The sequence below is a fragment of the Sminthopsis crassicaudata genome, chromosome 3, assembly GCF_048593235.1.
Source record: "Sminthopsis crassicaudata isolate SCR6 chromosome 3, ASM4859323v1, whole genome shotgun sequence".
NCBI lineage: Eukaryota > Metazoa > Chordata > Mammalia > Dasyuromorphia > Dasyuridae > Sminthopsis > Sminthopsis crassicaudata.
The window spans coordinates 458,938,207-458,959,312 of NC_133619.1; the positions used below are offsets into that span (position 1 = coordinate 458,938,207).

The following is a 21,106-nucleotide window of genomic DNA, read 5'->3' on the forward strand; positions in this document are numbered from 1 at the left end:
TGGGATATAGATATGTACACACACACATACACACGTATGTTACTTATACACACACAAATACATATATATATTCTTTATCACCTGAAGTTGGTGATATAATCTCCTGAAAAATGGGATAGAAGCATCCTAGGTAGAGATGTTTGAATGAGATGAAATTTTCAAGAGTCCTGAGAGGCTCAGCCTAAGCTCATTTACTCAAGGTGCCATAGTTTTACATTAGCAGACACAAAGTTTTAGGGATAAATATACCGGCTTTCTAAGTACAACACATTGGCAGATTCCTGCAATTTTTTTTGGGGGGGGAGGAAGGCAGGATCCGGGCAGCACAGGAACATATACCTGGAAATGTCAGCACGCTGGTTTTTATGCAACCCGGGCAGGATATAACAAAGTAAACAAAAAGTCTTAATACCTGGGGACAAGCGAGAAGGTTCATCATAACGTGACGAAACAAGAGGAATATTCAGAGACAGTCTTGACTAGAAGCCAAAAGGATGGCTGGCTATAAAGAACCTCTCCCAGAAACTATTGCCTACAGTGCTTTATTAGGGTTCCATTTTTGCTCCCCTTTCCACCTCTAATAGGCACCCTTACTTCTTCACTTGCCCTAGTTAGTCTTTCTTTTTACTCTCCCTCCCCAGTGCCCTGAGGGCTGAAGAGAGAATTAAGGGGCGGAGGCTCGCTCTAGGGAACCCGTTCGGCTCAGCCCGCCTCTACCCCTTCTTCCACCCCCGACCACGCCTCCGCAGCTCCCCGCGTGTCCCCGTGGCATTTGGGGCCGGTGGCTGGAGCTCTACACACCTCCTGCCTGGGGGGCGTGGGATGGGGGAAGGGGAGGAAAACGGAGAGGGGTGCAGGCACCGGTTAGTGGCTACCTCACTTCAAAAAGCGTCCCTGGGCTGCGCTCTACTCTCGCACCCAGGAACTTCAGAGCGCCGTGCACCCACCTTCTCTCCTTCCCTCCCAGGTTTCCCCGGTCCGTCCCCTGTTGTCTGGCCTGCAGCCTATCCCTTATGGTGGCCATGACCCAGGCGCTCCACTTCACGCTCCAACAGGCTCTGTTGCTCTTCGCCATCGCCGCCTCTTTTTCGGAAGGTACGGCAGCCTTTTCACCCCAGCAGTGGCGCAGGACCTTAGGGGTGTCCAAGCAGGCGCACGGCTGAGCTCTCCGCGCTCTTGGGCGCAGGGCAGATCTGGGCTCTCCTTTGAGCCGGCCGGCCCGAGCTTTAGGGAGGGGGTGCCCAGAGCAGCGGTCATAACAAGGCGCAGAGGGAAGCGCGGCTGACTGGATGATTTATGGGGGCGGCATTTTAAAGTGCAGCTTGGGCACTTGCTGAATGGAAGCCCTGGGGAGAAACAGGTGTATGCCGGAAGGGAGGTTCGAAAATGTGTATAATCCCCGGAGCTGCTATCTAGGAAGATATCTAGGAAGCGGCGAGATATGGACGGGGCTTAGTTGGAAACCTAAGGTGGACTAGAAGAGTAAGGTCGGGGGAAATAGTGGGTGACAGGTGTTTGAGCATGAGGAGTAGGTTGTAGAAAGCCGAAGGGGTGTGTATGTGTGTGTGTACTTGTGCGGGGTCGTGGGCTGCTCAACGCTAAAGGAGTAGTCAGGAAGATTGGTGCTATGAGCACAAGGCAGCGGGGGCCACTGGAGAGATCCGTGGTATTTCAATCTCAGAAACCCATGCGTACAGTGGGAGGTGATTTGGAGAAACGGGGTAACTGAAATATGACTGCGTGCCCTAAGGCAAAGTAGGAGCTGCCTTTAGAGAAGACTAAGTCCTAAAGTCTTTCTTCTACTCTATTTTTGAGATACTATTTTTATTAAGGGTTGCTTTAAAAAAAGAAAGAAGGTTGATAAATCCCCCTTCGTTTCTCACAGATCTTTTTCTGGGTTATCTGATCTTAGTAATCATAAGTAAAACTTAAAAAAAATTATGATGATGTGCAACAGGGGAAATGATTTGTTTTGCAAAATCTCTTGTCCAGTGGTTTCTTTTTAAATAAATACAAATTCTAAGATCATTTCTACCAACGTTTCGTTGAGTTATAAGACTCTTCTACGCATTCCTTCTCTTTCAATAATTCAGTCAAAGCTATATATTTTATGTATACATATCGTATTTACATTGTATAAATATGCATATATAGCCTTTCTCTCTGTGTGTATATGTATACATATACATATATTTGCATCTAATGGAAAAATATTGTTTTTAGAAAGTTTACTTGGTTCAAAACTTGCCAGGTACTTTTCTACTTCCCTCCCTTTTTTCCTCTCCCCCTCTTCCCCACCTCCATGTGAGTCTAATTTAAAATAGCTGGATTTATGATACAGGTATTTTTAGTCTTAGTGACATGCTTATAGCAAGGTTTTGAATAATTACTATCGGCAACATAAACAGCTTTGGATAATCTGCAGTTTGTAGCTATATGTGCTAAGAAGTAAAGCCATTTCCAAAGCAAAATTGTCTTCTAACAGAGTATCAAATTCCTATGAAATGGCACATTTTTTCAGGATAAAAAGGGAATAATAGTATGAAGGAAAAGACAATGTAGTTTTCAGAGAAAGTTGATGAAAATTCAATCAATGGAACTAAGGAAATATTGGGAAAGTCAACATAAGTAAGGAGTTTAAAAGCTTTAAAGTGATTTAGTAAGACTTTCCTGAATTAAACTTCTTAAGTATAATACTTTTGACAGAAAATGTGTGAAAGTATGGCTTTAGGTCTTCCACTTGTAAAATTCTTATCTGAGTATGTAGCTATAGGTTTTATCCAAATTAGACTTCATTTTGGTAGGTCTTGAGAAAGTATGTATGAGTCAATGAGTATTATCGTATTAAAAAAAAAACTTTTGTCCAATTTCTATACCAAGTATACAAAGAAAGAATATTTTAGCCTTTGTTAGTGGAGTGTTTGGTTTCTATAGGAGCCAAAACAAAGAAAAACCAACATAAAACCAACCAACAAGGCCCAAAGCCCAAGCTAATATATTGACTAATTCCAACCTGATTGTTTTCTTAAAAGTATTAATTATTGGGACTTAAAATTTTTAATTATAGATACCATAAATAAATATTTACAATATGGTGGTTATAAAAATAGCATTTATTACAATATCTTTTCTGGGCCTAAAGTAATAATTTTAAAAGCCTGATCTTTGTCTTTGTGGAACCTGTATCAATATTAATTTACCATAGCTTTTTATTTCTCAAATTGTAACCTGGATTTTGGGAAGGGTATTAAAGACTTTTAGTTATTTCTCTCATGTGGTTGGTCAGATTGTTTTTAGAACTGGTCATTTCACATTCATGTAGGTCACATATGTAAGTGTCTGGGTTATCTTTGGAAATTTTTCTGTAACGGGGAGACTGTAATAAGGAGCTAATATGGGCTCAAAGTTTAGGGCATGTTTAATGTTCTCTGCTTGCTATAAAAGCATACTCATTTAATCTTTTCCACACTTCTGTGAGGCAGGTCATACAAAGATTATTTTCCACATTTTATGGATAAGAAAACCCAATCCCAAACTTGCTAGGTACGTCCTAAGAATTAAGTGACCTATCCAGGAGCACACATATTATAAGTAAAGGAATCCAGAGCTCAAATCCAATTCTTCTCACTTTCAATCTTCTCTACATTCTGCCAACATACATATAGAGAGAACATACATAAATAGAGAAAATGTAATGTCCAGTCTAGTTTTCTGGAAGTCCTTCAGACAGGCTTTGATTTTAGCAGGATAGATACCATGAGAATGGTCAAGAATAAAGTCTAGATTCTTTCTCTTTGAACTAAGATGCAGGAGGCATGAGAGTCACCATGAGGCTGATAGAATGTCTATATTCCAGTCCTTCTTAGCCCTTATATACCTTATTGTAATTACATTATTACAGCATACTGATTATGTGTGAACTTAGAGAACCATTACATCACCATACTAAGTACTAAATATATATATGAACTAGAGAACCATTATCTCATCAATTCCACTGAGTTAATACCTTGTTTCAAGTATACTTCTCTAGAGTTCCATCCCTCTATACTAGCTGTTCATTCTCAACCATGAGGACACATGCCAGGCTAAGATCCTGAAAGTATCTAAAGATTTGATTAATCAGGAAATTCTTCTTGCCTTGTTGATATCTTACTCTAATCAGGAACAGGTGAGATTCTTCACCAGCCAGAAGTGAAACAAAGCCCATTATTGATCTGTGATTTAAATGCTGAAATTACATTTACTGATCATGCTTCAAGTATCAAGCTAAAGAAATGCTGCAAGGTCAGTGGTTATCTCAAGTAATCTAGATTGTTGATTAACTGAAGCTTGGATAATGAGTACCCCACTGGACTCCAGAGAAGTTATTTACCTCATGAAGTAAAGTTTGGTAGACAATATGGAATCATAACCATCTGAAAGTTCTTTATTCTGAGAGTGTGTTAGGGTAGAGGGTGTATTTTATTACATTTTAATTGTTTGTCTGGTTCTGAGATGCTAAACTTTTACTCAGGTCTTTATAAAAAAAAAGATGATTGAGATTTTAGAATATTACTGTGGAAAGTGCTGAGCAAACCTAATGTTAAAATGTAGGTATTGACTATTATTTGTGCATATATTATATTGTACATTGCTTGTACACATACATTGTATTTAATGATTAGACTGTATCCCATTTTTCTTTTTCTTTTTCTTTTTCCTTTTTAGAGCATCATTAAAGATGGGAGTTCATACAAAAAAAATACCTGTATGTTTTCCTATGAATGAATGGAAAGTGATGACTGCAACAATGTAGACATTAGAAACTAAAATTCAGAACAGGAAAGGATTCTTAAAAGATAATTTAATCCAGTCTTCCCCTACTACAGTTCTTCTATAGACTGGCTTTAATCAGTGGAAACTTTTATTGGTAAATAGAACTTTATTTCGAAAGTTACTGACTTCTCATAATTTGTAAATTTTATTCAAAAACTGATTCATTATCTATATTTCTCATTTTTTTTTCATCTCTTCCAGTCTCCTTTTCCCTTCATATCTCCTTGGGACTGCCAAAGGATCTTTGGCTGAAGTTGTATAAGGCAGATCAATCTGCTATGGAGAATTTACATGTTTCCAATCATCAATATACTTTAGGTTGAGAAATACTGGATTTGTCCAAATCTTTAAAATATATTATTTTACAATTATCAGAGGAGCCTGAGACTCATAATATAACTGACTCATTAAAATCACCTACTAGATGTTATTAGTCTTTTGATTCTTAAATCCACAACTAGGGCTCTTTGAAGAAAACATCTTTGCTGCAAGATAAGCTTTTGTAATGAATGAATTACTGGGAATACAAATTAAAAAGTAAGGTAGTCCTTATTTTCAAGGAACTCATTCTAATAGAAGAGACAAGATTTAAGCTGCAAGTCAAATACAAAGGTCCCAAGGGTCCTTAGAATGTTGTGGCAAAAAATGGTAATACTTCTTCTTTAATGTCATTTCCATTGATAAAATCCTGCCATCTTTGGATGTTGAACTATTTAACACTTGAATATAAGTTTTGATATTCCCAAGCTTCTAGGTTCAAGGTCTTGGGTTGTCTCTAGTCAGGGAAGATGGTGGTAGTGATAGTGGTGGTGGTTGATCCTGTCTCAGGATACCTTGCTGCTTCAGCTGGTTTTATTGAATTACTCTGTTAATATCAATTGATTGGCAGTTGGTGGTACTGACAGTCCTTTTTTCTATAGGAGACACTTCTTTAGATAATGGCTATCATGATTGGACTCAGGCTAGTATTTTTGGACTGGGGGAGTGCTGCCATTCCCAGAGAACTTGTACTTATCTTCCAGTTGCTAGCAGTGATTGTGATGAAAAAGTTGAATTTTTTTCCTCCACAAAGATTTCTCCTCTTGGGGATGGTCATAAGGGCTGGATGGTTTGGGGCACATTCTTTTAAGGTTCTTAGGTTCAGGTTCTCCATCAAGGTCTAAGTATAAATAGTGAACAATGTGATTGTTGGACTTGCCTGCTGTTTTCCATTTCTCCCTCAGGGTTTCCCAATTCTTCATCTAAGAAATTTACCTAGTAGCAGTTGGTTGGTAGTTGGGAAAAGAAATTGTGGGCTGTATTTTTTTAAATTTTTTTAACCTCAGGTCATTGGGAAACCTGGTCACTTATTTCAAATGTCATTCCTCAAAACTGAGAACTGTATAGCAGATTCAAGGAAATATCAAGAAGATAGTAGTGGGAGTAATCATTTCCTCCAAATAGCTAAAATTGTCTAAGAATAGAAAATGCATTTTTTCCTTGCAAGTGATTTATATGCAAGTACTCCCACTGTAGAGTGTGGTGCTTCCTACTGAGCTTAGTTTTCTCCTGCAGGCTAAAGATTATGATTTTCTGAAGTATTGGACTATTGAATATGAAATAATTAGACAGGAATACCATAGGCTCTTTAGACAGTTTCCTATCCCTTTAATTTCTGGTGCTCCTTTTTATTAATTTAAATAAGACAGTACATAGAAATATCAGGTTTTCACTGTCAAACTTCTTGTACCTACTACTAATATGTTTTCTTAGCACATCATTTCATTCTTAGAGATTTTCTTTTCCTGCTCCTTTTTTTTCCTCTCTCAGTTCACATTTTTGTTTTATAGTGTTAAGTGTTTTTTTTCCCATTATCTGAGATGAGCTTTTGTGCTTTATTATGGAATTTCTTTTTCCTTAAAGTAACCCCCATGACAGTTCCAGCTTTAGGACAAAAATGCCAGCCTAAAAAGCACATTGATGAGAGAAATTCTGCTGTTATGATTCTGCTATGGTGGTCAAGTTCTTAGTTTTATAAAGATTTAAAGACTGGGTCTAAATTAGAATTTTTGCTTTATACATATACATATTACTAATTGTGGCAATTGGGTGGTGCAGTGGGTAGAGCTCTGGGCTTGCAGTACAATCTAGCTCAAATCTAGCCTTAGACACTTAATGATTTTGTGACCATAAATAAGGCATTTAATTTCTGCCTACTTCAGTTTCCTTAACTGTGAATTAGGAATGATAACAGCACCTACCTTTCAGGCTTGTTGTGAGGATCAAATAAAATATTTGTGAAGCATTTAGCACTATGCCTAGGATAGAGTAAATGCTTGTTCCCTTCTCTTTCTCTTACTCCCTTCCCTAATTTGTGTATTAGATGAAGTAGAAGAGCACATAAATAGATGAATAGTCTTGAATCAGAAAGACCTGGATTCAAGTCCTGTTTATGATACATACCAATTGTGTAACTGAAGGAACTTATGTTCTCAGTACTCCAGGCAAGTATGACAATAAATTATGAATGAATGAATTGCCCAGACTTCCTGGAAGTTTTAACTCACTAATTTATGAGGCTGGAACTCATATTCCATCCTCTTCTTTGTTTAAAAAAAAAGTTTTGAACTTTAATGATGTCAGTGCATAAAAATTGCGCTAGAAGATTTTCACGATGATTATATTCTTGTATCCTTCCTATATCAAAGCAAAACATGGTCTAAAGAGCTCTGGAGTAAGATTTTAATTTTCATTCATTCTTATCTCATCTAGTATCTCTTTGTCTGGAGGTAGGTTATTTCAATTTCTTCCCTCAAATTGCTTCAACTTCCTTTTTATAAAAATGAGGATAATACAAATCTTCTATCAGACTCAAAAGAAAGTCTTGATAAGCAGCGCTTAGCACAGTGCCTGGTATATAGTAGCTGCTTAATAAATGTTTATCAAGTGATTGATATGAAACTTTATGGTAATACAAAAATAGTTTTCTGAGCTATTTGAAGTCAATGATATATAAATATTTTAGGACTGTGCCTGAGATTGTTGTCTTTTGAATCTGTTAAATATATATCTTTTAATATTTTCTATTTTATTAATCTTGTGTGTGTGTTTTTAGGTGTGTGTGTATGTGTGTTTGTATGTTTTCACTAAGGAAGCCCTTAAATGGGCCAAACATGAGGTACCTAGTTACATCATTAGACACTCTATTTTTCTATGCCAAATAGAGATGGGCCAGATGATCAATTAAAGCTATCCAAAATTATTGAATCAAACTAAAAGGAAAATGGATGTGCCTTCTGATGGAGGTAGTGGGCTCCTTAAATGAAAATTTGGATCACACCTTGTCTTAATTGGTAGGGGGTAATCTTGTCTCAGGTTCAGGATGGTTCAGGATTCTGAGGGAATAAATGGGCTGATTTGTAAATAAATGCTATGAGCAAGAGAGAAGATTATTGCAATTGCCATAAATTTTGATATATGAGGATGGATCCTAAAGAGGACATTTTGTCCCTGCTCTGCATTATTAAGCCTTTTAGTAGCTATCTCTAAGGATTAGAAAAGGCTTTTTTTCTGTCTATTAGCACACTATGGTACTTTTTGATTAGTAAAGTGTGGAGAGTCATATACCTTGGCTACAGAGGGATTGCTATTATTAATTTTTTAGCCACAGCAACTGTAGATCATATATTAAGTTACAGAATGAATACAGACTGCATTATGGAGGGAGTGTCTGCATCAATGAGATCATAGGCTATTAAAGTATTGATTGTGGTATAATTAAACTATAACATGGTAGAAATATGAATCAAGAAGAAATTTTGTCTCAGAAAACTATTACCTGTGTGATACTGAGCAAGTTTCCTAGCCTCTCTGGGACTCAGTTTATATATCTATAAATTAAAGGGTTGAACTTGATGACCTTTGAAGTTCATTTTAGACAAAAATTCATGATCCTATGAAGTACATCCCCAGATTTGAACATGAACTCTAGAAGGTTCTACCAACCTGGAAAAACTCTGAATTTAGTCCAAGTGACAGATTGTATCTTTTTCCCGAGGATGTAGCCTGGCTAAGTATGGAGAGATTGATTTTAAAAAGTGGGTCACTGATTTTTGGCCATGGAGACTCATCAAATGGCATAATATAAAATTATTGTCATGTCTCATTCAAGCCCCTTCTGCTCCTACAATGATGGTGGTAAGCAGGGGGGCAGAGAGTATCAAAAAATTAGAGCTTAGAGCATCTACCAACAAGAGATATGTGATCATTTTCTAACTTTTAAGGAGTAGAACAACTTTAAGAATAGCTGAACCACCACCCATATAGATGTATTCTCATGTTCAGTGAAATGAAAAATCATAAATATATTTGTTTTAATAAGTTGACTGCTGTCTGAAAGGTTCTTCTTCCATAGGCATATTGGTAAAGATTGCTTCATTGTGTACCTGTGATCAGCCCCATCTTCTTTGCTGTTGGTTTCCTGCCTCAAATTTCTCACCACACTAGAATGTTTTTCACTCACTTGTCAAATTCATCTTCCTAAAATTCATGTCTGACCACAGGACTCCTCTAATCAGAAAAATCTAAATGGCTTCCTATTACTTCCAATCTCAAATATAAAAATCTTCTCTTTGGCTTTTAAACTCTTCTGTAGCCTGGCCATTTTCATAGCCTGACCCCTTCCTACCTTTTTGTTTTCCTATACCTTACTCTAGCAATCATGACATTGAACTTCTTGCTTATTCTCCCAACTCCATATAATTTTTACCAGTTGTCCTTCATATCTGGAACTCTTTCCTTACTCATTTGCCTCCTGATTTCTCTGGCTTTAAGTGCTAGTTAAATCCTTCTTTCTGCAAGAAGCTTTTCCTTGTCTTTTTAAATCTTAATTTACCTCCAAATTATTTTCTATGTAGCTTGTTTGGATATATTATTTATATCTTATCTTCCCCCCCCCATTAGACTATGAGCTTTTTGAGGGCAGGGATTATTTTTTCCTTTCTTTTGTATCACCAGATCTTAGCACACAGTGCCATGGACATAGTAGGTATTTAATAAATAGTTTTTTACTTGACTTCAGTCTCTTATACATTTCTTTGATGGCATTTCTTTACTCGTTCTATTTCATGATTTCTTGTTTGTGATGTATCAAAACCTTATCACACCCATCATACAATTTTATATTGCTCTATGAATAATTTTTTACATTTTGGAAATTGTATATTCCATGACTTGCAGCCATAGGCAATCAATACTAAGAAGAAATGATCTATTACAGGTAATATAAAATAAGGGGAAGTTTCATTGTGGGAATTATTTGCCTATAGCATGTAATCAACAATGATTTTTATGCAAAATGTGACTAAAACATTATCAAAGATCCATGTAACTGCAAAAAATGGTCTGATTATATAGCAAGGATACATCAAAATAGAAGGACAGCCTGAGAATGATGAACTGGTGACTGTAATATTGAAAGAGCCAGAGCAAAGTCTTTTGCTTGACTCTGCAATGAATTTGTAGGGAGGAAAACTAAGATAAGAACCATATAGGACAACAAAGCATAAACAGGTTGTGTAGAGGGATCCTCTACAGTAATGAATTCAGAAATTTATTGAAGTTTTTGTTGTTTGGTCAATCAGGGTTATTTCTGCTAAGCTTTTCTGGAACAAACAATCTCCTCTATATTTTAGGAAATGCATTGTTAGCTAGGTGACTCACTGAAGAGAATCCTGGGCCAACTGTCTGAAATTTCTGAGTTCAAGTCCAGCCTCAGATACTTCCTAGGTATTGGCCTTGGGCAGATCACTTAATCTATATCTGACTCAGTGTCCTCAACTGTAAAATGGGAATAAGAATAAATAGCATCTACCTCCCAGGTTGGTTGTTAGGATAAAATGAGATATTTATAATTTACTTAATACAGTATCTGATACATAGTTGGCACTTAATGGATGCTTATTTCCTCCCTCCCTCTATGACATGACAACTTAAAAATTATGCCCTTTTGTTTTGATTTTGATAATTCAAACATTATTCAAGAAAATAAACCATATTTGTCTGTAGTTAGTTTGGTGAATTCCCTTATTAACCTAATGAGATTAAATAGCACTGGTCAGAAGATCCAAGTTTGAGTTATGTCTGATGCTTACTAGGTATATGACCCTGATTAATTTACTTAAGCTTTTTCTCCTAGTTTCATTATCTGAGGAAAGGGGATAATAATAGCACCTATCTCAGAGAATTGTTATGAGGATCAACTAAATGAATGCAGTGGTGTTCAAAATTACTTGTCAATCAATAATTTTGCTTTGATTTTATCTTGTGATTGCAATGGTCATTAGGGTGATTCATAGTATGTTATCTTAACTAGATGAAACTGGATTGAGCTGACCTTTGTACTGATGGTTAATTCTTTATCAGTTGAGTGTTAGATTCTTAGCATATGCATAATTTCATTGCTCCTTCATGTTGTGTTTTCAATTCTTGTAGTTAAAATAAATATTATTGTAAGGAAACAGTAAAAAGTTGGAGGTCTTTAAGAGTACAGACATATAGATACTTTGATGGTTGTTAGAGATATTTTAGTGGCTATTGATATGGGAAAAGTCAAATATTGTGATGATTATTCAAGACCCTGATGAAACAGGGTCATCCTACCAAACACAAAGGAAAGTGATGTTGGAAGCAAAAAAGCAATGACAAAAAAAAATAATAAACTATTGTCACAAGAGAATCTAATCCTCAGTAAACAAAGATCTTCAGAGAAATCTAATATGTAGAAATTCTTAATGATTCTTTTATAGTGGAATGTAGATTTCTTGAAGACAGAAGGATATTGAGAAGACTTTTAGAAAAATAGCTGCTATTACTATGAAGAAAAAAATGTCATGGGCAAGAAAATATGAAGACTGAACACTAGAAAAAGTCATTTTTTAAAAAATGAAATTATTTTTCATTGAAGATTCTGCCTATACCCCTGTTAGAAAAAGTATAGGTGAGCCTTTAAAGATTAAGGGATCAGGGCAGCTAGGTGGCACAGTGGATAGAGCACCAGCCCTGTAGTCAGGAAGACCCCAGTTCAAATGTGGTTTCAGACACTTAAAACTTCCTGTGTTACCTTGGGCAAGTCACTTAACCCCAATTGCCACAGGGGAAAAATGATTAAGGGATCTTTGTCAAAGGGGGAAAATGAAAACTTCTCCCTCCCTTCACAATGCTTTGAGAATTTCTTTCTTTCAATATGCCTGGAAGTCTTGTCCTTATTGTAGGAATAATGATAAATATGTTGATACACTGAGCAATAAAATTGTTTCAAAACTATAGAAATTCCAAAATGGAAATGTGGTACTGCAGCATGACTTTGTAACTTGTCAGTGTCAGAAGATATTTAAGAAATGTATCCAAGAGATGGAGACAAACATGCTTTATTAGTGTGGTAACTTAACTGATTTAAAGCCCATTGAAAATCTGTGGGCTATAATAAAGGTTAAACTTGGAGAAATAGACTGTCAAAAGTATGCTTAATATCCAGTATGATTAAAATAGGATTTCTTGATGAAGAATTAAAGAAGTTGGATCAAATATTTTGAACTCAGTATTAGATCATATAAAACAAGTGACTCATAGAATAAGGATCCATTGAATATTAAAAAAAATTAAATTCAAAAATATTGTGCCATATCTAATTATTTTAATTATTCCATAGTTAGTTTTCATACTCCTACCTATATATAAGAATTTTGTAGCTTATATATAGTGCTATATAAATATTAGCCAATATTAGTATCAGAGGGTATATACCATTGTTTAAAGTCATATGATAAACAATTGAGGATGGAATGAGGTATTACTATAGGTATCTTGCTGGAGAACATAGAAAGATGCAAGGTGATGGGTTAGCTGAAATATATCATAGGAGACACCTCTCTTAGTCTTTAAAACTGAGCTGATTATTGTGTATCTTGTTGACTTTTGAGTTTCTCCCTGGAATTACAAGAGGACAGACTAGCAGGCGGCAGAACAGATGCACATTCTAGGGTTTGTGGGCAATGAGGGTCACCCCCTCATTATCATCAATATTCATTATGTATATTCCACTTCGTATATTTCACCTCAAAAGTTTAATAGCTATCTTGGGATAGAATCACTTTATGGGATCCCAGAGATCTTTTGTGCTTCTGCATTTTTTTTTCTTTCTGAGGCTGGGGTTAAGTGACTTGCCCAGGGTTACACAGCTAGGAAGTGTTAAGTGTCTGAGACCAGATTTGAACTTGGGTCCTCCTGAATTCAGGGCTGGTGCTCTATCCACTGCACCACCTAGCTGCCCCATGTTACCTCATTTTCAATGGAGTGAAATAAAGACTGTCCTAAATAAAGTCATCTTTGTGGTACAATGAATAAAGCATTGGGCCTGGAGTCAGGAACACTGAAATTAAATAAAATTTCAGACACTTATTAGTTGTGTGTCTCTGGGCAAGTCACTTAATTGCTGTCTGTCTTAGTTCCAAACCTTAACTATAAAATGGGGATAATAATAGCATTTACTTCTCAGGATTGTGGTGAAAATCAAATGAGATTACATTTATAGAACACTTAGGCTAGTGTTTAGTACATAGTATTTGCTTAATAAATACTTGTTCAATTCCCCCCTTCCCATGCCTATGTGTTTCCTTGTGTGCTAGTGTTGAAGCCTGGAATACTCTTTTACCCACATTTGGGAATTTCTAGAAACAAACTTTACATGTGAGTATATCAGTAATTTTAGAGAAATGCTAGATGAAGATGAGGGGCAAAGAAAGAGAAAAATGACTCTTTGACATCAAGTCTTCAGGATCAGATTACATTTGATTAAGCTCAGAGATTTGGTTCAAGAAGGAACAGGTTTTGTGTGGGTCTTTTAATATAATAATAGCTATTTATTTTTCAAAATACATGCAAAGATAGTTTTCAGCATTCACCCTTGCAATACCTTGTAACAATTTTTCCTGCCTCCCTCCCTATCTCCCCATTCCCTAGACAGCAAATAAAACAATAAAGCTAAACATGCAATTTTTCTAATCATATTCCCACATTTATCTTGCTGCACAAGAAAAATCAGATCAAAGGGGAGGAGATGGGAAAGAAAAAAAAACACACAAACAAACAACCAACAAGAAAAAGAGTGAAAATACAATGTTGTGATCCACATTCAAGATCACATAGTTCTCTTTATAGATGTAGATGGCTCTCTCCATCACAAGTCTATTGGAATTAGCCTGAATCATCTCATTATTGAAAAGAGCCATGTCTATCAGACTTGATCATCATATAATTTTGTTGTTGCTGTGTACACTGTTCTCTTAATTCAAATCACTTCACCTAGCATCAGTTCATTTCAGTCTCTCCAGGCCTTTCTGAAATTAGCCTGCTGATCATTTTTAATAGAGCAATAATATTCTATTACATTCATATACCATAACTTTTTCAGCTATTCTCCAACTGATGGGCATCCATTTTGTTTACAGTTTCTTGCCACTATAAAAGGACTGTTATGTGCTTTTAAAAACATTTATCTATTGCAGATTTCAGAAACATTTCTTTCTAATGGGGAGTAGGAAAAAAAGAAAGTAGACAGAACAAAAGGTGGAGGAAGATCAAAGAGAAATATTGAGTACTACGAGAATGATCATTGGCCAGACATATACCTAGTTCTCTGGATTTTTTTGCTAAAAATTTTATGTGCAGTGTTTGGTAGTTGACTATATATATTTTTGATGGTATAGAATAGATGATTTCTCTGGCTTGTTTTCCATTTTCCTTGATTGATGCTACTACTCATCATGTATCAGGATGGGCTGTCAGATTGTTAGGACCTTGACATTAGTTATGGGGCACTTTAAGATGTAAGGAACTAAAAATTGGAAGAGGGGGAGGAAAATTTTCCTTATGGTTTATGACTTTTCCTAATCTCTTTACTCACCTTTAAAAAAGTCTTGTCTTGAGGATTAGCGTTATGAAAATATGGTTGGCCAGGTAATCACATCCAATTGTGAGTCTTCAAGTTAAATGCTTAGTTAGTCTCTCCTAACAATCTGTATTGGTTATTTCCAGGAAAGAGAAAATTCATTATATGTTTGAAACACTGAATAGAGAGATAATTGTCAGATTAACAGAACGTTCTATCCAAGGATAACAGATGAGATGTTGAATGAGTCTTTTTAAAAACATGCTTTTTAAAAAAATATGAAGTGTCTGCTTCCAGCTTTGTAATATGAAAAGATCTCACTTAGTATTTTACCACATATAGAATATTATTTTCCTCTTTTTTATGATTATGCTGATTGCATACTGAGAGAAAGGAGATGAAGAAAAAGGTAGTTCACTGGATTATAACAATTATACATCTTTTAAAAGAATGACAGTTACTGTGGTGATTCAAGGGAAAGCCAAAGATTACTAGATTCCTAATGAAGTCCACTTAAAAGTAAGAATCATAGTTAGCATGGGGAATGGGGAAAGGTGATGTCTATAATCTTAGCACCTGAACAGGAATCCTGACTGCTCTGTAAATGTTGAATAGTCATTTTACTTTTTTGGGTCTCTGTTTCCACTTCTATAAAACTGGGAGAGGGGTAAATAGTTTGAACAAGATGATTTCCTTAAAGTCTCTTCTAGTGCTAAATCTATAGCCAAGCAGTGGGAATTTGTGGTAGAGTAGAAAGGTAGAAAGAAAGCAATTTATTCTTTTCCATTAGCCTAGTATCAATCCTAATAAACATAGATAGTATGAGGATTCATATTGCCTACTATTCCATCTTCAGGGAAATAGACAGGATATGAACTCTGGGGGTTAAGATAACTTAGAAATTTTCTTAGGTCTCCAGTTTAGATGATGTAATTTTAGTGAGTCATTGAAGAAACTTTAAAACAATAAAGAAGATAAAGTCTTTGAGGGGATGTTAGAGGTTTAAATATGTTACTATCTTTTTTTCAATATGGCTCTTTGAAAGCAGGAACTGTCTTAAATTGTATACACTGTCATTTGTTAGTTTTGTCATTGATGTTAAATCATTTCAGTCCTTGTCTGATTCTTTATGATTCCATTTGGTGTTTTGTTGGCAAAGATCTTAGAGTTGTTTGCATTTCTTTTTTCAGTTTGGTTTATAGATGAGGAAATTGAGGTAAGCAGGGTTAAGTGACTTGTCTAGGATCAACAGATAGTAAGTGTCTAAATCTAGATTTGAAACTCATGAAGATAAATCTTCATGGTTCTAAGCCCAATGCTCTAGTTATTGTGCCACCTAACTGCATTTGTTTTTTAATTTATATGCTATTTATTGGGAGAATAAAATAGTTGAGATTAAAAGTTTATTCAGTCAATTCTAGTACCCATTTGTTAAGTACCTATTGTATGGAAGGACCTCTAGTAAATTTCTGTACTCATTTAGTCTGTTTGTAATGAGAGAATATGCTGTACACACAGATAAATAAGCATATTGTTTGAGGTATAGGAAGAATAATGACCATGCTTGAGTAAGGGAGAGGATGGATGAGAAGTGGGGGTTCTCTGTGAGCCCTGATTTAGTCTTTCTATAAAGAATCTTTGTTAAGATTTTTAAAAATTAACTTGAAAATGAAAAAAAGACAATAAAAACAGAGTTGAGCCGGATTTGTGTCTCAGACTATGGTGTGCCTTGCTAGAAGCAATGGGAATCCATTGCAAGTTTTTCAGACAGGGGATGACATGGTTGGACCTGTTCCTTAAAAGGACTATTTTTGGCTATGATCTGGAGGATGATTTAAAGAGATAAGAGACTAAAATTAGGCAGACAAATTCAGAAGCTTTTAGCTATGAATAAGGAGAGAAAGGAAGAGGTTTAGGGTTATTGGCAGGATTGGTTACAGTTTGGTTATTTATATAGTAGATATTTATTGTCAACTGTGTGCAAATTACAAAAGATACCATGGATTTGTGGTCTCATCACTTTGAATACTACTACCAGTGATATACATCACAAATAATTCTTGCTCAGTAATGTGTTTCAGTCTACTTATTTCCATCATACACTTCTTCTTTCCAGAGATGAATACTAAATGCTTCCTGTTCTCAGGAAGCACACAGTTTAGTTGAAGAGATAGCTATAAGACAAAATAGAGTAGCAGTTCTAAAACATTTTTCCCTTTTGATCAAGGCAAAATTTTTTCTTGGTTGTGAAGATTCACAGGAATACAAATAGTAGTAATACATGGGCTTGAGATTACAGATGCACATTTCATACTGTTCACAGCATACCTATAATTGGAGCACAATTGCAGAACTGGCTTCAAATGCAGTATCCTCTTAGTTGAGATTCAATGATAGGATGAAATAAGGCACTCCAAACCCAATAAATATTTAACAAGAGAGGTTTACCTTATCATGTTTGATATAGCAAACATGACCCAATGACCTCTAAAATCTCTTCCAGTTCTAAATCTAAGATACCTTGAGTTGCAATTTGTGTTAAGACTTAAATAATAGAAAGAAGGGAGTTGGCCTAGTTTTGTTGCTGATGCAATAAATCACTTAGACCTTAAGATTTAAAATAAACTATATCTTTATTTAATTAATTAAAAAAATAATTAATTGAATTAATTTTTACAAAAAATTTATGCATAGGTAATTTTCCAGCTTTAACAATTAATTGCAAAGCCTTTTGTTTCAACTTTTCCCCTTCTTCCCCCCACCCTTTCCCCCAGATGGCAGGTTGACCAATACATGTTAAATATGTTAAAGTATAAGTTAAATACAATAACTATATCTTTAATTAAAAAAATAAAAACAAAGCAACTTGTTGAAGGGCCCTTAGGTAAAAGAAGCTCTAATGCAGTTAAAAAGCTGTTCATAGATAAAAAGCAAGCAAAAGCCTCTCATTAGGAAGTTATAAGCAATGAGCAAACACATTCTCTGGATCTCAAAAGCTCCCATGCTAAAGTCCTGGAGCTGATTTTACATCTTCTGCCCAGAGTCCACAGCTAGATAATATGGGAACAAAATTAGCTCATTCTGCCCCAGGTTTATTTCAGATATTTCACTCAGAAAAGACCTAACTTTTGCTGTCAGTGTGTGAATTAATTCTGTCCTTCCCTCTGTCCTTATTCAGGATGAAGGGGAAAGGACATTTAAGTTGGGAGAAATAGCACAAAGGCATGGAGTTGGCAAAGAATAGGATATTTAAGGAATGTTGAATAGTTCCCTGTTGTCCTTGAACTTTAATCTCAACACCATTTGAGTTTTTTTTCAGTTGTGTCCAATTCTTTATGACTCCATATGGTGTTTTCTTGCCAAAGATACTGAAGTGGTTTGTCATTTCCTTCTCCAATCATTTTACAGATGAAAAAAACTGTTGAAAACACAATTAAGTGACTTGCTCAGGGGCACACAGCTTGTAAGTGTCAGAGGCCAGATTTGAACTCAGAAAGATTCCTTATTCCTGGCCTACCACTCCATACCCTATGGCACCATCTAGCTGCTGTTTTGCAATTTAGCCTGCTTCTGAAATTGGATCCTGGATCAACTGAGCACAGGTAGTCTGTAATAAGAGAAAATTGTGTTGAAGACACTGGATCCTTGCATTCATAGACAGACCTGGGTCTGTAGAACAGAACAAGTTACAAGGTATTTGACTGCCCTTTGATGATTGAACCTTTGTATATTTTATATCATTTGAAAAAGAGTTTTATTTCTGATTTTTAATTTTTTTAATTTTTTGTCATTGTATACTTGAAAAATACCAAATAATATTAACCTTTTTATATGTGAAGAATAGAAAAATAGATTTTATATTAAATCACAAACCCCCATTTTACAGACAGTTTGTTCTTTGTTTTTAAAACACACCATAAATTCAACATGTTGATTTTAAAGCTGTAGTTTTCTGTGTCTTCCTCTGACTTGTCTTCTCTTTTTTCCTTTGTGCTTTCAAAAAATACTTTAGTGGACTTCTTTTCTTTCCTATTTTTTTTTAAAATATTACTGTTACACTTCTGGACCCTCTCCTAAATATAAAAACATTCATTGTGACAAATAAACATATTGTCTTAAAATTATATATGTCATTCTTCATTTAGTGTTAATAATCTCTCCATCAGAAGGTGGTTAGTATATTTCATATTTGGTCCTCTGGATCAGGTTCTTGACTGGGGAGAAAGGAGGGCCCAAACTAGATGAAAATATAATTGGGAAATGTTTAATACAATAAATAAAAATGTAATATAACAAAAATAGTGCTAATTTATGGTTTTCTGAGTCAATTTAGGGCCCAATAAGATCCATTTTTTTTTATTCGTTTGACTCAAATAAAGAACAGAACCACTGTTCTAGACGAGTGTTGTTATCAGAGTTCTTAAAACTTTCATAGTTGTTTATATTTATAATGTAGTCACTATATATATTTTATTCTATTCATTTCATTTTGCAACAATTCCCTGAATCCATCCATTTTATCTTTTCTTACTGTGTAATAATATTCCATTACATTAATAGACCCTAATTTGTCCAGTCATTCCCCAATTGATGATTGCCTTTTTTTCTCAGTTCTTTGCTACAATAAAAATGTAGCCAGATCTTCAATATCTGTTTTTTTTAATGTCTTTGGAGAATGATAAGCCTTGTAGGTCAAGTTGCTGGATTAAAGATTATGCACAATTTATCAATCATCAAAGTATCTCTTCCATTCCCTAATACAAAGGTTTTCCTTGTGACCAAGAAAAACAGTTAAGTACAACAACTGATATTATGATTATGTCATCTAACATCTATGATCCTGATCATACTTTCCCCCTTCAAAATACCTGAAATATTTTTCATCATCTGACTTCTGCACTTAATAAGAGTGCAGCCTCCTTTTAATGTTGTTTTCAAATACATTATGGTAGTTATTGCATAAAATTTCCCCTGGTTCTACTTTTCATATTCTTCAACAGTTCATAGACATTTTCCTATGTTTCTCTATATTCATAATTTCTTAAATTGCAACAATATTCTATTATATTCCTAGATCATAATTTATTTGACTAGATGATAGTCAATGGTCTCCTGATAATTTTCATATTATTTTTTACTTTCTTTCTACCTCTCCCATCCCCACACAGTTATGAATATTGCTGTATATATAAGATCTTTCTTTCAGTCTTTGACCTTCTTGGAGAACATACTCAGTAGTGGAATCACTGGGTCAAAGGATATGTTTGCAGTTTAGAAATTTTCTTGCATAATTCCAGATTATTTTCATCTGCTATTTTCTGTTGAATAAATTAAACCTTACCTCCCAAGTAGGGCCAGGAAAGTTAGCATTTGAGAACAGGTAAGGAAGTGTCTAGAAATTTGTGGCAGGGAGAAATGGGATAGGTAAATATCATATCTCAAATCTCACTTCTATTTGTTAAAATAAGATAGCCACAACAGTTAGCCAAGAAAGCTACCAAAAAGAAAACTAACTGTGGAATTTAATTTAGGTAAGTATGAAGGGCAAGGAGAACCTTGCTGAGAAGACAATGTACTGGAAAATATGGATGTGCCCATTAATTGGAATGGATGAACAATATTTCCTTACATTCAGAATTTTAAAAATTATAAAAAAGGACTTCCGGCCAAGATGGCGGCGTGGAGGCAGACAGCTGCTTGAGCTCCTCGTTTTCTCTCAGAACTTACTTCATGACAAGCCTCTGACTTAATGCTTGACCCAGAAAGAAATCCACAAATTATCACCAAGAGAAGACATCCTTGAAAGTCGCCAGAAAAGGTCTGTGTTTGTTCGGGGGAGGGTCAATCAGACTGGGCGCAGACTGAGGGCAGACAGCCAGAGCAAGACAGGCAGCTCACACAGCTCAGACCGGAGGGGGAGGGGTGTGATCTCTGCCGTTTCTGTGAAAGGGCTTTTGCCCCAGTGTGGATGCTCCGTCTTGGCAGCAAGCCAGGAGCAGCAGAGAGGGTGTAAACACCGGAGGTGAGGATTAAAACCCCAGAAAGCCAGCGTCTCTCAGAGCCCGGCCACCCCCAACCCCCACCTGGACTGACTCGGTGCGTTCTCAGAGCCTCAGAGCGCAGACTCAGTACAGTCATTGCTGTTCTGTTAGTGGCTCTCTGCTGCCCTACCCCCAGTCTGTAGAGGAAGCCCATTAATACCATCCAGCCCCATCCCCCGCAAAACAGACCAATTGTTTCTCTTGTCAGTTTGTTTTCTTTGATTCCTGCTCTGACAAAATGAACAAAAAATTCAAAAGGGCTCTAACCATTGACAGCTTCTGTGTGGAGAGGGAGCAGACTTCAAATGCTGAAGAGACTAGG

At 35.8% G+C, this 21,106-nt stretch overlaps 1 protein-coding gene across 3 annotated transcripts in view; it reads left to right on the forward strand.

Annotated features, from left to right (window-relative positions):
- The first annotated feature begins 854 nt into the window (after positions 1 to 854).
- Positions 855 to 21,106, forward strand: part of ACVR1C (activin A receptor type 1C) — a 116,594-nt gene continuing 96,342 nt past the window's right edge. For all 3 annotated transcript variants that reach the window (XM_074303406.1, XM_074303407.1, XM_074303408.1), the window contains exon 1: positions 855 to 1,095. In XM_074303406.1, the coding sequence (XP_074159507.1) occupies positions 1,014 to 1,095 (82 nt within the window). In that variant the 5' untranslated portion in view covers positions 855 to 1,013. The remainder of the gene's footprint in view (positions 1,096 to 21,106) is intronic.